The sequence below is a fragment of the Triplophysa rosa genome, linkage group LG8 (assembly GCF_024868665.1).
Source record: "Triplophysa rosa linkage group LG8, Trosa_1v2, whole genome shotgun sequence".
Classification (NCBI taxonomy): Eukaryota; Metazoa; Chordata; class Actinopteri; order Cypriniformes; family Nemacheilidae; genus Triplophysa; species Triplophysa rosa.
Window position 1 is genome coordinate 13640423 of NC_079897.1, and position 15131 is coordinate 13655553.

Below are 15131 nucleotides of genomic sequence, written 5' to 3' on the forward strand. Positions count from 1 at the left end.
TGGTTGGGTCCTGATTTGGGTCGCACAGACGCTCTCTCTCTGACTAATCTGTTAAGCAGCAGGGCTCGACATTAACGCTTGTCCGGGACAAGTGAATGTTATGTATGGGCAAGTGAGAGAGAATTTTACTTGCCCAACCGGACAAGTTACTTGAAAAAAAAAACAGTGCTACGAAAACTTTGTCTGTGCTATGAATAATAAGAATATGTGCATTAGATGGAGCTACATGTTTGTGTGAATTGCGTTTGTCGTTGTTGTGCTTGTTTTCGTGTGACAATAAACAATGGCGCACCGCATTGAGTCCATATCATAACTAGATACGGACGCGGAATCCTGTTATTTAAATATGTCATCTGGCTGTTCTGCATGTCTGAGTGAATGAGGTGCACAGATTAACATACTACACGAGTGATGGTCAAGGATTTGTCTGCGTCTGCACTGTATGAGGATATAAAACACATGAACTTCATCTCCAGAGTTGCTCTGAGAGTTTATTTTACGAGCCTTTTACTGTTTGAGTGAAGCTATCGTCAAACACTGAAGCGTATTCCCAATGACCCGTCAAAATAAAAGTACCCTTAACTTGAACACTCAGACAAAAAATACTGTAGGATTTGCTAAAGGAAATTGTAGTACCCTTGTAATAAATTGATAAACTGTAGTAAACACTGTAGTACACTATAGTATCTAGTAATTTTACTGCAGTTTACTATAGTAAATATCACTATAGTATACTACAGTAATTTATGTGGACAAATATACCTCTACTGTATAGTAAACAAATGAAGTACACAGAACTTAAAAATAAAACAAATTTAGGTAAACTAAAAATTATATGACCTTAATTTATCCATCTGTCTGTAACATTATTGTCATTTGTCAGTTGTGTCTATTCATGTGATGAATTGCACTTGCATATTATTTTAATGATGATTGTTTTTTTAATCATGAACTGTTTGGCCTGTGCTACAAAACTTTAAACCTCTGTAGCACCAGTGCTACATGCCTTTGTTCTATAGAAATCATGGCGTTAACAAATTTAGATGGCTACAGCGGACACTAGGTAAAACCCTTATAAGCAAACTTGACCAATCAGGATCCGAAACAATTATATTGACACTTCAAATTAAATATCATTTTTTATCTTTGGACGAGTAATTTTTGTACTCGGACAATCACATGACAATGCTTAATGTCAAGCCCTGGGCATCATACAGCTTCCTTTTCTTTGATTAACTGTCGATAGGTTGAATGACTTCTGTTAAGCCAGCCATGGAGGGAATGTCTCGTATCAGTGTTCGTATCAAAATCTTTTCATTGTCACTATGAGGGACACGCCCCATCTTGACCCAGGAAAAACCCTGTTTAGTTACCATTTGCCCTTAGCATTTATTATTTTATGGCATCTCATCTATTTTTTCCAATTCACTCACTGTTGATAATTATTTGTTGATTTGATTGGTTATCTCTGTTTTATCTTGCTTAGATGTAAGGTGGCTGTGTAAATGTTTCTGGCAGTGCTATTTATAGTGCATTTAAAATGAATTTTACAGCATTTCAGGATTAAAACAGTGTGTATTCACAATATTTTCTGTGCGCTTCTATTCTGTGATGCTAGTTTAAATGTATATCAGTTAGGCTTTGTTTTTTTGGTGCCATAACCTTCTTTATTAAGATTATTTACATGGGTAAAAAAGGCGTTTCACTTTTTTGTGGTGGGGCCAGTAAAACTTTAAGCAGGGCCAGTAAAATTTTGAACCACTGGCCCAACCGGCCCAGTAGAAAAATCCTACGCTTTGAGCATAATACTGCACAAAGGTTGGGCACAGGTCATCTAGTAGTAGGTCATCATAGTAGACAGGAAATTTGCATGCTGCACTCAATATACAAATTAAATGCTGCAGAAATAGTATGTGAAGAATAGCTTGCTAATACATGGCTGAACACTGATGCTCTGTTAATAGCAGTGAGAACTATAGGCAATGAAAGCTTAGTCCTATCCAAAGGACAAAGTGAGTGCATTAGTAACCCAGTCCCAGAGTGAATGGAGCTGCCAGCTGAGAAGCTGAGTTTCCTGCTCTCTGAGCGAATCTGGCTCATGCCTGAAGGCCTCTTTGTTAGACATGGTGTGCGTTCTGAGCAGCTACTGAGCTCGACACAAAAACACACTTTCTAGGCCTCCTGTCCCCATCAGCACCGGAGGTGTGTTTTTTCATAATTGAAGGGATAGTTCAGAGGCAAAACAAAGTTACACCATGTTTTACTCACCCTCAAGGCATTCTAGGTGAATATGACTTTCTTCTTTCAGACGAATACAGTTAATAATTGTTAATAAAACCATTTTTCTTGGCTCTTCCAAGCTTAAGAATGGGAGTGAATGGAGGATGAGATTTTGAGGCTTAATAAAGTGCATCCATTTATCAAAAAACTGATGAGGATGGCGTTCCGGCAAATGACGCAGGCGGCTGCGGCTGAGGGATAACGGAAGTTAGACATTACAGTTAATAAAGTTGTAAATATGGATATTTTTTCTGAAACGCATTGATTCGCTTCAGAAGGCCTTTATTAACCCCATGGAGCAGTGTCGAGCAGTTTTATAATCGATGGATGCACTTTATTAAGCTTCAAAATCTCATCCTCCATTCACTACCATTGTAAAGCTTGGAAGAGCCAAGATAAATGGTATTATAACTTGGACTGTATTCGCCTGAAAGAAGAAGGTCACATACATTATACACCTTGGATGCCTTGATAGTGAGTAAAACGAGTTGTAATTTTGTTTTGCCTCTGAACTATCCCTTTAAAGCAGCTCTATATTTTTTGCTCACAGGTTCCCCAATGTGGTTGATAAATGCAATTGTCTGTTACTAGTGTCATAAATAATGTCGTGAAATAACAATACACACTCTAAAAAAAAGCCGTAAAAATAGGGCACAATATACTGTATTAATATGAAGGAATTTTCCGTGTTCATTTTTACAGTTGTTTTACCTGTATTTTACATTTTGCACTGCATTCATTTGCATTTTAGCATTAATGGAAATGTCCGTAAAATAAAGGAAAATGTACTGGTAATTTTCTGCCAGTACTTTATCTGTTTTTTTACGGGATTTTTTTTTACAGTGCACGTGAATTTGTTTAAGTAAGCTGATGGGACCGGTGAATGCAGAAACATCCTTTGGAAACCATATTGCACTCTTGTGCAGGCAGGGAATGGGCGGGGCTGCGTGTACCGACCCGAACACATAACTTACAGAGTGTGGTTATAGCTGCTATGGTAGCAGCATTCTCAGGTAGCAGCGGCAGTAGAATTCGTCCGTTGTTCTAAAACTGACGTAATTTTAGAGACATTATTTTAAGGTAAAAAAACTGCAAAGTGTTGCTTTAATGTAACACCCACACGTGTGCGCTCATCACAACAGATGCTGAGGTTTTGCTATTACTGTCAAATCTGCTTTGGGCAAACACGGAAAATAACTTAAAATGCTTAATAACTGCATTTTAAATGCCTCATTGTGCGTTTTCATGCATTGTGTTCAATTAAGGCATAGTAACTATAATAAATTATAATACTAACCAGGTATAATTGTAATACTTGCCCAACCGGTTATTGTTACAGGTTTAAATGTTGCACAATGCAACACAATACATGTACAGTATGTTGATTGTGTTGAATGTGTTGTTATCATGCCGTTATTTATGATGACATGTAGGGGTGGGAATCGTTTGGTTCCTCACGATTCGATTCAGAATCGATTCTTGATGTACTAATTAGCATATTTAAGATGTCATCGTGTCACATTTGTGCTCAGAGTCAGACTAGTGTTGGTACATTGGCTTCTACTCTTAGAACTGTCACAAATTGTATTTTAATACAACTGAGTGCCCAGTAAAGCCATTCTCATTGATGTATTCTGCTGTCAGACATTAAAATAAGTAAATAATAGTAATTAAACGTGACTCATTAATGCTGTATGTTAAACGACAGTCACTTCCATGCATTGCCACATCGTATGATAAAATCATCATACACATACATTAAAAGAGCGGTTATTTTACCAATATTAGTGTTTTAGTCTCGTGCAGAGCACCCAGCGCGTCCGTTTGGCTAACAAACTGTGCATATTTACAGAAGTATGTTCATTTTCTTAAGTCTAAACTGTGACAGGTTTTGGGAAACGCTATTTTGCACTTACTGACAAGTAAGCGGCGGTATAGTAAATTGAATTTGCTGTTTCTCCCTGCTGCTCACTCACTGCACAAAGCAGATGCAGAGAAAGACCACCCTAAACATTTATTCAGTTTATCTCTACATTTACATTTAGTAGGGATGCAACAATACAGCAAAACAGCTCACCCACGGTTCAATACGAACCTCATTTTTTCTCCCACGGTTTTCGGTTCGGTTCTGATGGCTTTGCACATTAAACTGTATTTTCATTGTTCTATGCTTATGTGATAGGAACAATAAAACGTTAAGAAAAAAAACTATTTTACTGAAATTCTTTTTATTTTACTTGACTTGACACTATTTTATTATCTTTAAGCAAAAATCTACTTGTACAAATTCCTGGTGTATTGAATAAATGTAAAGATTTACACTGGCAGCTCACAGCAGTTTTTGGTTTACTGTTCATCAACATGCCAGTAAAATAAGCTTCTTGAATAGGTTTTGCATAATATCAGAGTATTTAAAATAAAGTAATGCAAAACTTGCGATTGCTGTAATGGAAGTAAACGTGCGGTGCACGTAACCCTGCAAACAATAGTGCTCAATGGGAAAGGCTAAAGATAATATATTAACAAGGTGCGTCACTGCTGTTGCAATAAATTGGAAGAAATGCAATGCTAAATAGCTGCCTGGAGGCGCTCTTGCTATGACGTAAATAGCTGTCCGAAAGGCCGCCGGACTTTGGCATGGTGCTGTAGACGCTCTTTCTGCATGTGCTGGGTGAGAGGAACACGAACGTGCTGCTTTCGTATGCAGTGTAAAAATACATTCTTGATGTGCCAAATTCGGACATTATCACTTTAGTACAACGGGCATACAATAAAGCCAGCCCGCGTCTGTTCGTCAGCATTATACTCAACAGTATTATATTCAACAGCACATTGCTTCTCGTGTTGCAGGCAGTCTCGATTCACGGCCCGACCACCACTCGCTATTAGATATAACTCGTGGGGATGCGTTTATCTATCTCAGGGCACAGACATACAGCCAAACATGGACAGAGCCAGGAAGCGCGCAGAATTTTTTTTTAACGCAAAACCGGAAAACCACAATTCACTTACACGTATTGAACCGTGGCGTATGGAATGATACTGCGGACTATATTAAAAAGGAATTGCAAACTGCATTTGCAAATGCGTTTTCTATTTGTCGTGTCAAAATTGTGACATAATTCAAACGCAATTGCAAACCGTTTGCATTTGCATTTACGCGAACGTACAATGTCTGCCAAATTTCAAAAGGAAAAGCAAAGTCTATTTGCAAATGAATTACCTGTGTCTTACGAGTTACGACCCTGCCAAATTTAAATCGCAATAGCAATTCCCCATATGCCATTTCACTTCCTCTGGCGTCGCGTATTAAGCCTGCCAAAACTCAAATGAAATCGCAAATCCCTTTGCATTTGCGTTTCCTCTGACTTGTACAGAAACCTGTCAATCAATGGCGGGGGTGGGCTTATTCAACGGGGTGTGTTTGTATCGGGAAGTGACGTCATTCACCGTCGACTGGAACTTAAGTAGATACATACATGTGATACAGCTAAACACATTAGGAGTGAAGTTACAACTGCACTCACAATCGGCGTTGAAAACAGTGCAGTTTTCAGTTTTTTTTTTTGGAAATAACTCGCGCTGGAACTCTGGGCTCAGAGCGGCATCACTTAGCATGTGAAACTTCGGTGCAGGATGGATAATCATCACCTTCTGCAACATTCCTCTACACATGTTTGTTTATGATATTCGTTTTCACAGTACTCCGAGGACATGACATTTCTTGACAACACTGTGACCGTATTTTGCATCATGATTAATACGTGTTGTAAACCATAACAAAACATGTTCACTTTGTATGAATAAACAGCATCCTGCATTATCATTGTTGTTCATTATGCATATAACAAGTTAATAATAAATTACAAAAGTACGTGAATTCTACATCTCTTTATTTGTGTATCATAACATAGTGAGACAAAGACAAACTTGTGCTCCAGTGTTTTAGTGAGTTTGCTGGACACAGAAGTAGCTGTCATCTACAAATTACTGGATGGAGTTGTTGCTGTATTTAAAATTTAATTTCCGAACAGCCTTTTCAACAACATGTGCAGTAAATGAGCCCATCAGGTGATGCACCAACCTGAGAAATTCATGTAATTATGATGAATCCACACGGCTTCAATATGACTTTTATTGGTAGCTCATTGAAATCACCAGACCACTGTTTGTGTTCATCTGTTTATCGAGCCCGTTGAACTTCTTTAAATTATACTTGTTAAATACCGCAATTGTGATTCATTGTAAAGATTTTCTCTATATGAAACTTTGCATCTGATCCTCATTTGTTCCATTATTGTTATTTTGGCTTTTAGCTGTAGCTGAAACCCTTTTAGCCACAACCGGTGTCACCTTAGTGTTGGACTGACTGCCACCACTACGACGATGAATGACGTCACTTCCCGATACAAACACACCCCGTTGAATAAGCCCACCCCCGCCATTGATTGACAGGTTTCTGTACAAGTCAGAGGAAACGCAAATGCAAAGAGATTTGCGATTTCATTTGAGTTTTGGCAGGCTTAATACGCGACGCCAGAGGAAGTGAAATAGCATATGGGGAATTGCTATTGCGATTTAAATTTGCAGGGTTGTAACTCGTAAGACACAGGTAATTCATTTGCAAATATATTTGCTTTTCCTTTTGAAATTTGGCAGACATTGTACGTTCGCGTAAATGCAAATGAAAACGGTTTGCATTTGCGTTTGAATTATGTCACAATTTTGACACGACAAATAGAAAACGCATTTGCAAATGCAGTTTGCAATTCCTTTTTAATATAGTCCGCAGAATAACTCCATAGTGGCGGTTGTACCAAATGGTTCAATATTATATTGAGAATTGCGGCATCCCTAACATTTAGTCATTTAGCAGACGCTTTTATCCAAAGCGACTTACAAAGTAGGGGAAAACAATAGAAGCAAAATGTGCAACAAAAGAACAACAATGCATAGGTGTAGTAAAACTGGTCTCAGTTAGCCTACCACTGTATACGAAGCTAAGAATATCTTTTTGTTTTTGGGGGGGGATTTTGCAGTTTAGTCCTACAGGGCTGAATGTATTTGGTTTTCTCTCTTTCTCTGCTGTGCTTGCGAGTGAGGTGTGCACTCTGTAAAAGGTCCGGGTGTTGCACTGCTCTTGCAGTTGACTTGCGCCTTATTTGTTCCAAAGACGTCACGTTATTATATTTAGTAACGTTTAAAAAACTAGATATTTGAAATTTGTGAATTCGAATCTCTAGCAGATTGAATCGATATTCATTGTGAATCAATTTTTTTCTCCTACCCCTAATGACATGTCTCTAGAATGCCTATTCTCATTATAGTGCACAGGCTACAAATAAAGCATTGCAGAACAGAGACATTCAAATCTTTTTGAAATCGGTCACGTCCAGTGTTGTGTGTTATTCAAATCAATCTGTTTTAGCATTCATTTGGTCTGTTTGGAGTAGGTGACCATGTACGTAGCTCCGGGGCGGAGAGTAACCCTGGTTGCATAATCTGTGAATGACACAACAGCATGTTGATAGCAGGGATATTGGCACAAGTTTGAATCAATCATTTACTGGATGTGCTCAGGGTTCAAGCATTCTCACATGCTTTGCACCTCTCAGCTGCCCAGAAGCGTCTTCCAGGATCAAAGACGTGCTATGTTCCAGTAGCTTGGGTGCCGTGTGACTCCTGGATACAGACTGTAGACTCACGCTGCTTTGACAGTAGTAGGATGTTTTTATCATTTGCTAATATTTTCACAATGGAAAGGAAATTAGCTTGATTGATAAGTTAAAGTTAAAAAGCACTTTGTTTTGGTGTCAGTGTGGTAGTGAAAGTGAGACAGGCTTTCGGAGATTATTTTTAGCCTTGTTTATCAAGGAGACAAAAAAATAGATATTCTTTTAACTTGAAAATGTTTTCATGTTTTACCAGATTTTTTCACTTTAAAACTATGACTGAGATTATTGTAATGTGATCTAGCTGTATGTTACTCTCTGTGCTTGTTTATTGGTGTATTATATTACTGTGTTGTTTAGAAGTCAAAGTAAATTGTGTGTCAGTTGCCAAGCAGTGTCATGTAGGAACGCATTGTTTTAGTTTGCTTAAATGTATTAGATTCTCATATGGTGACAAGTTTTTGTCTGTGGATTTTTGTTTTTATAGCTTACAGTTTGATTTTATTTATACAGTTATTTACAAAATAATTATTAAATTCATATAGAATAGATTATTTGCAGGAATTTACAGGTCTTTCATGAATTGTCAGAACAACTAGTCTAAAGCACATCTTGACATAATGTAATGAGCTAATGTTGTGCTTTTATGGACTGAACAAAAGTTTTTGATCTAATCAACTAAAGAGTTTGCGGGTTGGGCTGTGATCAGACTTGCATTTTATTACTGCAATATGAAATGACGTATTATCGCATTGATGTTCGATCTTTGTAAGCAATACACTTACATAATTGATGTGCTGCATAAGTGTAGTCAAATTTATGTCAAGGTTTGCGGCATACACATTCTTGTCCATACAAATTTTTGTCTGGCAGGAGCTGTGCATGTCTTTATGCTGATGACAAAGGAACCCATTGGAATTGTAATATTGACATATATAATATTGATATTTCATCGTATTTTTAATGTGATACTTAAACACTACATACTTGTATGCATAGATTTTAGGTTTGGGTGATGTCTACCAAATTGGCATCGGACGATGTCTACAGTGAAACATCGTGATGTACGATGACTTCGCCCCGGCATTATAAAGTGAGGCGCGTGTAGGCACAAGCTGCGCAGAGACACGACTTTATTCAGTGCCAGCTGGGCATTTATAAAGTCAGACTTGTGTCATCTGTACAGCGCGAGCTTCGCAGGTATATAAAGTCAGGTGAGTTTGCTTAATATAATGTAATACAAGAGTCTTTATACCGTTGTAAAGTCAGGCAAGCTGAGCTTCTTCTTTATACAGCGCGAGTTCCACAGTTATAAAGTCAGGTGCATCTGAACAGTGTGAACAGTGCGAGCTTATATGCCCCTTTAGCATTGTTCATATTTGTTTACAACGCGATTTGCAGCCCGCAGCGAGAGTTACGTGACGAAAGTGAAACATTTGTTGGAATCATTATCGGCCCAACCCTAATAGATTCGTTTTTTTTAGTATACAGTGAGTGGATTGAGGCAGAGGGATATCTTTTCAATACTTTGTCATTTAAAGCAATGGGTTGTTGGCTGTGTCGGTATAACACCAAATGGTGCACCATTGACTTCTAGTTAATGTGCATAGCATTTGCTTCAGTATCTCATGCCATGATTGCGTTTCACTGCTTAGTTGGAAATATTTAACGTGCCGTTTTTACCTGTCAATGATTAAAGCTTGTTGTTAAACAATAGCACGATATCTAGCAATGTCAATACAAGTTTATTTTATGGTCAAACAATAAAGTCATTTCATCTGATGACTATTCAGGACATGAGATCCCACTATTCTATCAGACACACCTAACATGCAGAAGAACAATAATGTATTAAAGAGCCCGGAGGGACTTGCCCAAAAAACAAGCACTTATTTTAAAGCAAACAGTTATGTCTTTGCAACGATGCAAAGCTCAAAGTTATGTAATTTGTTGTAGTTTAAGACCAGGGATTATTAGCAGTGCATAATTTACCTTGGTACTAGAATATTTAATTTGATGCTTTTTACATTTTCACTGCTTTCATTTTGCAGGAGGAGAATGAAGAGCAGAGCCCCCCCTCCACCTCGACCCCCTCAGCCTGCCCCCCGCAGGATCTTCCGTAATGCTGTGCCTGATGGAGGAGGATCTTCTGGTGGAGAAAGCAAAGAAAACATACTTCAATCCAGTGTAGATCTCCACATCACTATGCCTACAGGGTACCAGACCACCATCAATGTGGACGGCAGGTGAATGTTCATTCGAGTGTCACTAGCCCATAAATACATGAATATGATTACAGAAGGCAACAAAGTGTACATGTTTTCTGTAGTTATTAAATCACAAATATGGCAATGTTTTTGTGTTTTGTGTAAAAAATAGTCTGTTCTTTTGAAAAGAGTATAAATAGAATATGAATAGTGCAAGGTTGCATGGCAAAATGTTGAATATTCTCACTGTTGCACGAGTCATACGATTTATGTTTTGGAATATTTCTGTAACTGTGAACAGTCTGTCTTGTTACACAGTTACCTGTGGTTGAAGTGCAGACTTGACAGTCACGTCTTTATAGCAGCATTTTACCACTAGCCAGTTTTGGTTATACTGTATATAGCTTAGTTTGCGTGCTTGGTTTCAATGAAAGTACACTTTACATTTGATGATACTTATGTGTTCTTGATGGTGCAGAGAGTGCATTCTTAGATGATGCAACAATGCATTATTAAAGTGAGAATTACGTTTCTTATCAGGGTGTTAACGGAAGAAGAGCTTAGTGTTCACAGCCTTGTAAAATATAAGTGTGGACAGTTAATGCAAGAGTTTTTGCTACTAAACAACTCATAAGACACTCTGAACATGTCATGTCGCTGATGTCATTTTTATTTTTGGGCATAAATCATCAAAATTCTAATTAGTCACCCTTTATTTTTACATTTAACCAATAAAAAGTATTAAACTGTATCAACTTTGACAACACAGTTTTTAATCATTTAAAAAGTGCAGCGTTTTTCCCGTTTCCTGGAAAAACTGTGAATTTGGACATCCAAGGTTTCGGAAAAACAGCGATGGCGATATATAAAATATTATATATATTTTTAATTAATCATGAGATGAAAAGAAACCCTATACACATAGATTTAAGGAGTATAGTAGCCGTGACTATCAGAGACTCGCATTCACCTACGTGGGCTTGTTTTTGACAATGTTGTATAGTTGCTGATTTCAACACAATTAAAACCTTTTCATGATGAATTATAGCGGCCTCTCAACGCTGAGTTCTCGAAGTACTCGTGCACTAGTGTGTCATGGGTCAAAGATCTGGCATGGTAACTGAAGGGTTCAAGGTTCAAATGACGTAAAGTGTGGTCAATAATACAGCAATTTAAAATATTAAAAGCCCGCTCCAAATTTTCATTTCACATCAACATTTCTAGATGTGTTCTGGTCATTCCAGTCCAGTATTTGTGGAATTTCAACAAAATCAAACCTCAGGAGTGACATAAAGTCATCCGACAGCAATGTGAAAGACTGACAGCATGGCAAACAGACCTGACCAGGTTGGCATATAAAAAATAATTTAGGACCTTTTCCTAAATACATGTACAAATAGTACTGTTGTGGCTCTTGTTCACAAAGCAGTCGGCTTATAGTAGAGTCCAAATGTGTTTTAGAAAAACAACAAAGACATTTGGTAAAAAACACTGATAGAGAGTCAGACCCCATCACCTACTGATCTCACTGATGCTCTTGTGTCTAATGTTGTGATAAGGCAATAAAGCCATCTGTAGTGTTTAATTATTTATGAATAGCAGTTTTTGATAGGTGACAGTTCAATTACTGACAGCTGGTTAGTGAGGCCAAACCTGTATGACCAGCGTTCATGTAACAGTTTGCTGCTTTACGTAACACCTGTAACCTAAGCTCTCTCTCTCTCTCTCTCTCTCTCTCTCTCTCTCTCTCTCTCTCTCTCCCTCCCCCTCTTCTCACAGGCATGCTGCTGATACCACAGCAACAGTAGTGGACTTGCTTCCCTCTGTAACCACTAACTCCGATCCCGGCACTCACAGTCCCGCTAGCGATTCCACCACCCTTACCTCGAGCANCTCTCTCTCTCTCTCTCTCTTACAAGTCTTAATTGTCAAGTAACTCTATCTTTCTCTGTCCTTGTTTCTCCCCTTGTCTCTTCAGAAAAGCTCTGATGGATCTGTTGGTGGATCTGTGCAGTCAGTACCATCTCAATCCAACATATCACACCCTGGAGCTGCTGTCACCTGATGCTCAGCCCGTCGCCTTCAAGCCCAACGCCCTGCTGGGCGCTCTGGACATCTCCTGCGCCCTGATCAAAGAACGAGTCTTTGAGGACAAAGTGGTACGGAAACCTCCACCCAAAGTGCCAGAGGTGAGTGACTGTCTGAAACGCTGCGTGTTATAACCGTGCTGGACAACATATAGGGCTGATGGCATTAAAGCTTTCAAAGATCGTAATGTGGCAGTCCTGGGATAGCTTTTGTTGGATCATTTACAAAAATGAAAGTGCACTCTCATTTGTAAGTCTCTTTGGGTAAAAGCGTCTGCTAAATGAATAAATATCAATGGAACAGTAAGGGGGCTCAGAAAATACTGCTGTAAATAGATCACGGATGTAGACATACATCCCTCCAAGAGATTCAAGCATTGGCAAGTGTTTGTCTACATCCCATGTGCGAAGTTTCCTGGTTTATATAGTTTTGATTCATTTTTTTATTTAGTTGTGTGTTCTTGATCTAGCATATAACTCATATTGCTTTTAATGGCACAGTAATTATTCCCCATGTACTGCATCAGGAGGGTGGAGTCATCAATAAAAGGGTTCGAGTAAAGGTACAGTGTGTCTTTAAAAGGTTGTGCTCTGAGTGTTCATTCTCTCTTTCTGTAGTGCCCTTTTCTCCCCCACATGTGTGAATATTTGATGAGAGTCTTACCTTTAGTTACCATGCATTATTTCTTCCTCAGCCAGGTTGGTTGGCCTCTCTCTCTCTCTCTCTCTCTCTCTCTCTCTCTCTCTCTCTCTCTCTCTCTCATGTCTGACCTCTGGCCAGAGTTAGAGGCTCTTCACTATAGTCTGACCCTCTGATTCTGCTGTTACAACAGCAAACATACAGCCTGTCACTGGGCTACAGCAGTCACACAACACATAAGTGAATAAGCAGAGAAATGGAAGGCTTTCTGTGTATTGACACACAACCACATGTCGGCTCCGCAATTTATTTTTTGTGTGTGATGGTGTTTTGCAAGAAAAAGATAAAAAATATGTACAGGTCATTATTGCATAATTATGACCAGGGGAATAGGGTGTTGTTTCAGCTGTGTTTATTTTGTGATGTCTGACTGTATATTATGTCGGCTATTACATGTTGCACAATCAATGGAAATATTGGTTTGTGGTTAAATTGAGATAAAAAAGACCAAGAATGTTACAAGAGTGAAAAAGCAGCTCCGCTATGTAGGACGTGGTTGTCAATAGTCAATGCAGAATGGCACCAGGCTGTGTCTAGTGTTGATATCTTTATATATACTATATCCATCACGTTACAAATATGGTTTAAGACACGACAGATGGACAAACAAATGGCACTTTCTTTAAGTGGGCAAAAAACTTGTCTTGTTTGTGTTGGCTGTCTGTCTGCATGCTTGTGTACATAAAAGGTCTGTTGTGTCTACCTGTCCAGCTGAAACTTTCATATGAACAATATTTGCATAGTAGAAGAGTAATTTCATGAATAGGAATATTGATGCTGTCTGAGGCTTTTCTTTGAGATTTGCAATTGTTCTCAATAAATTGTTTGTTAACAAAACATGTAACTTGGCACTGTGCATGTTCACAATTTGATCTTTTTTATTAGAACCAAGTGTGTTTATATTTAATAGAAGTTATATATTAAATATAAGTTATTTACTAAGTTGCAGTAATTCCTTTCTCTATTAAAGCCTGGTTATTTAGCTGCCTGTTTCTTTCTTTTTATTCATATTTTGTAGAAAAGCGTGCGTTTGGTGGTGAACTATCACCGCAATCAGAAGGCGGTGTTGCGAGTAAATCCACTGGTCCCCCTGCATACCCTGGTGCCTGTTATCTGTCAGAAGTGCGAGTTTGATCCAGCCCGTGTTCTCCTGCTCACAGACAACATCAGCAACCACAAGCTGGACTTGGACAAATCCTTGAGTGATCTGGAAATCAAGGAACTGTATGTCCTGGACCAGACCCTAGGTACAGCATAAACACATGGTGTATTTGTTTAAGAGACCCTTTGGTCACTTAGACGGTCTGTTGTCTTTAATCCCAAATGTTCTTTTGTAATTAATCTATAAGTATTAAATGAAATAGCAAAGCAAATCGTGAATGAAGTGAGGGTAGTGGTTAAGATGATATTTGAGTTTTGATTATAACTTGATTTGTTTTCAGTTCTCCAGCCTAAAATGACTTTGACACCTGCCCTGAGCTACTCAGGTACTAATGCTGTGTAGATGATTTCAAGCACAAGGGCTTTATGTGTAGTTGAATATGCTGGGCTTGATTTATGTCTCTGTCGTAGAACATGCATTTTAAAATGGAACTAACCTGTTAATAATGAAATGTAAGACATGCAGTGTTTGTCTTATATTTTCATCTCTTGTGCTTTTTGTGTGATGCTTGGGTAATTTTTTGCATTTAGAATAACCTGCTCGATGTCTTGCTAATTCAACTGATGTAGTGCTCTTGCAGTGTAGATGTGTGGATATACAGTAGAGGCTTTGCAGCATCACAGAAGAGTAGCGCCATCTTGTGTTGAAATGTAGTACATGTCACAGGAATGGCACTTTACTTGGTGCCAAAAGCTTTCAAAACACTTCATGTGCTTTCTTTAATTAGACAGATTGTGTATGGGTTTACCGTTTGTGTAACTACATTATTCTACATTTTTCTGTATTTTTTGTGGTAATTGAGTGAAGTGTTTTGTTAGACTGCAATGCATTGTAGAAAAAGTGTACAAGAAATGAGTTGTAACTGTTACAGTACGTGCAAACTGTGTCATTTAAGGTTGACATATTTGACAAATTCATTAAGAGTTACAAATGTGCTGACATGTGCTTGCAAACCGAACATTGTGATTGGTCCATTTACTCATTCACTGCACAATAACTGTTATTTGTATGCACATCTTTATT

The 15131-nt window shown here is 38.3% G+C and overlaps 1 protein-coding gene across 12 annotated transcripts in view; it reads left to right on the plus strand.

The window, feature by feature from the left end:
- cobl (cordon-bleu WH2 repeat protein) overlaps positions 1-15131 on the plus strand; it is a 131500-nt gene that overhangs the window by 60102 nt on the left and 56267 nt on the right. For 5 of the 12 annotated variants that reach the window (XM_057339495.1, XM_057339497.1, XM_057339503.1 and 2 more), the window contains exons 3-6: positions 10004-10198; positions 12138-12348; positions 13965-14193; positions 14389-14433. In XM_057339495.1, the coding sequence (XP_057195478.1) occupies positions 10004-10198; positions 12138-12348; positions 13965-14193; positions 14389-14433 (680 nt within the window). Of the gene's footprint in view, positions 1-7865; positions 8001-8951; positions 9167-10003; positions 10199-12137; positions 12349-13964; positions 14194-14388; positions 14434-15131 lie in introns of those variants that run through there. The other 7 variants (XM_057339501.1, XM_057339506.1, XM_057339502.1 and 4 more) reach the window with 4 other exon arrangements.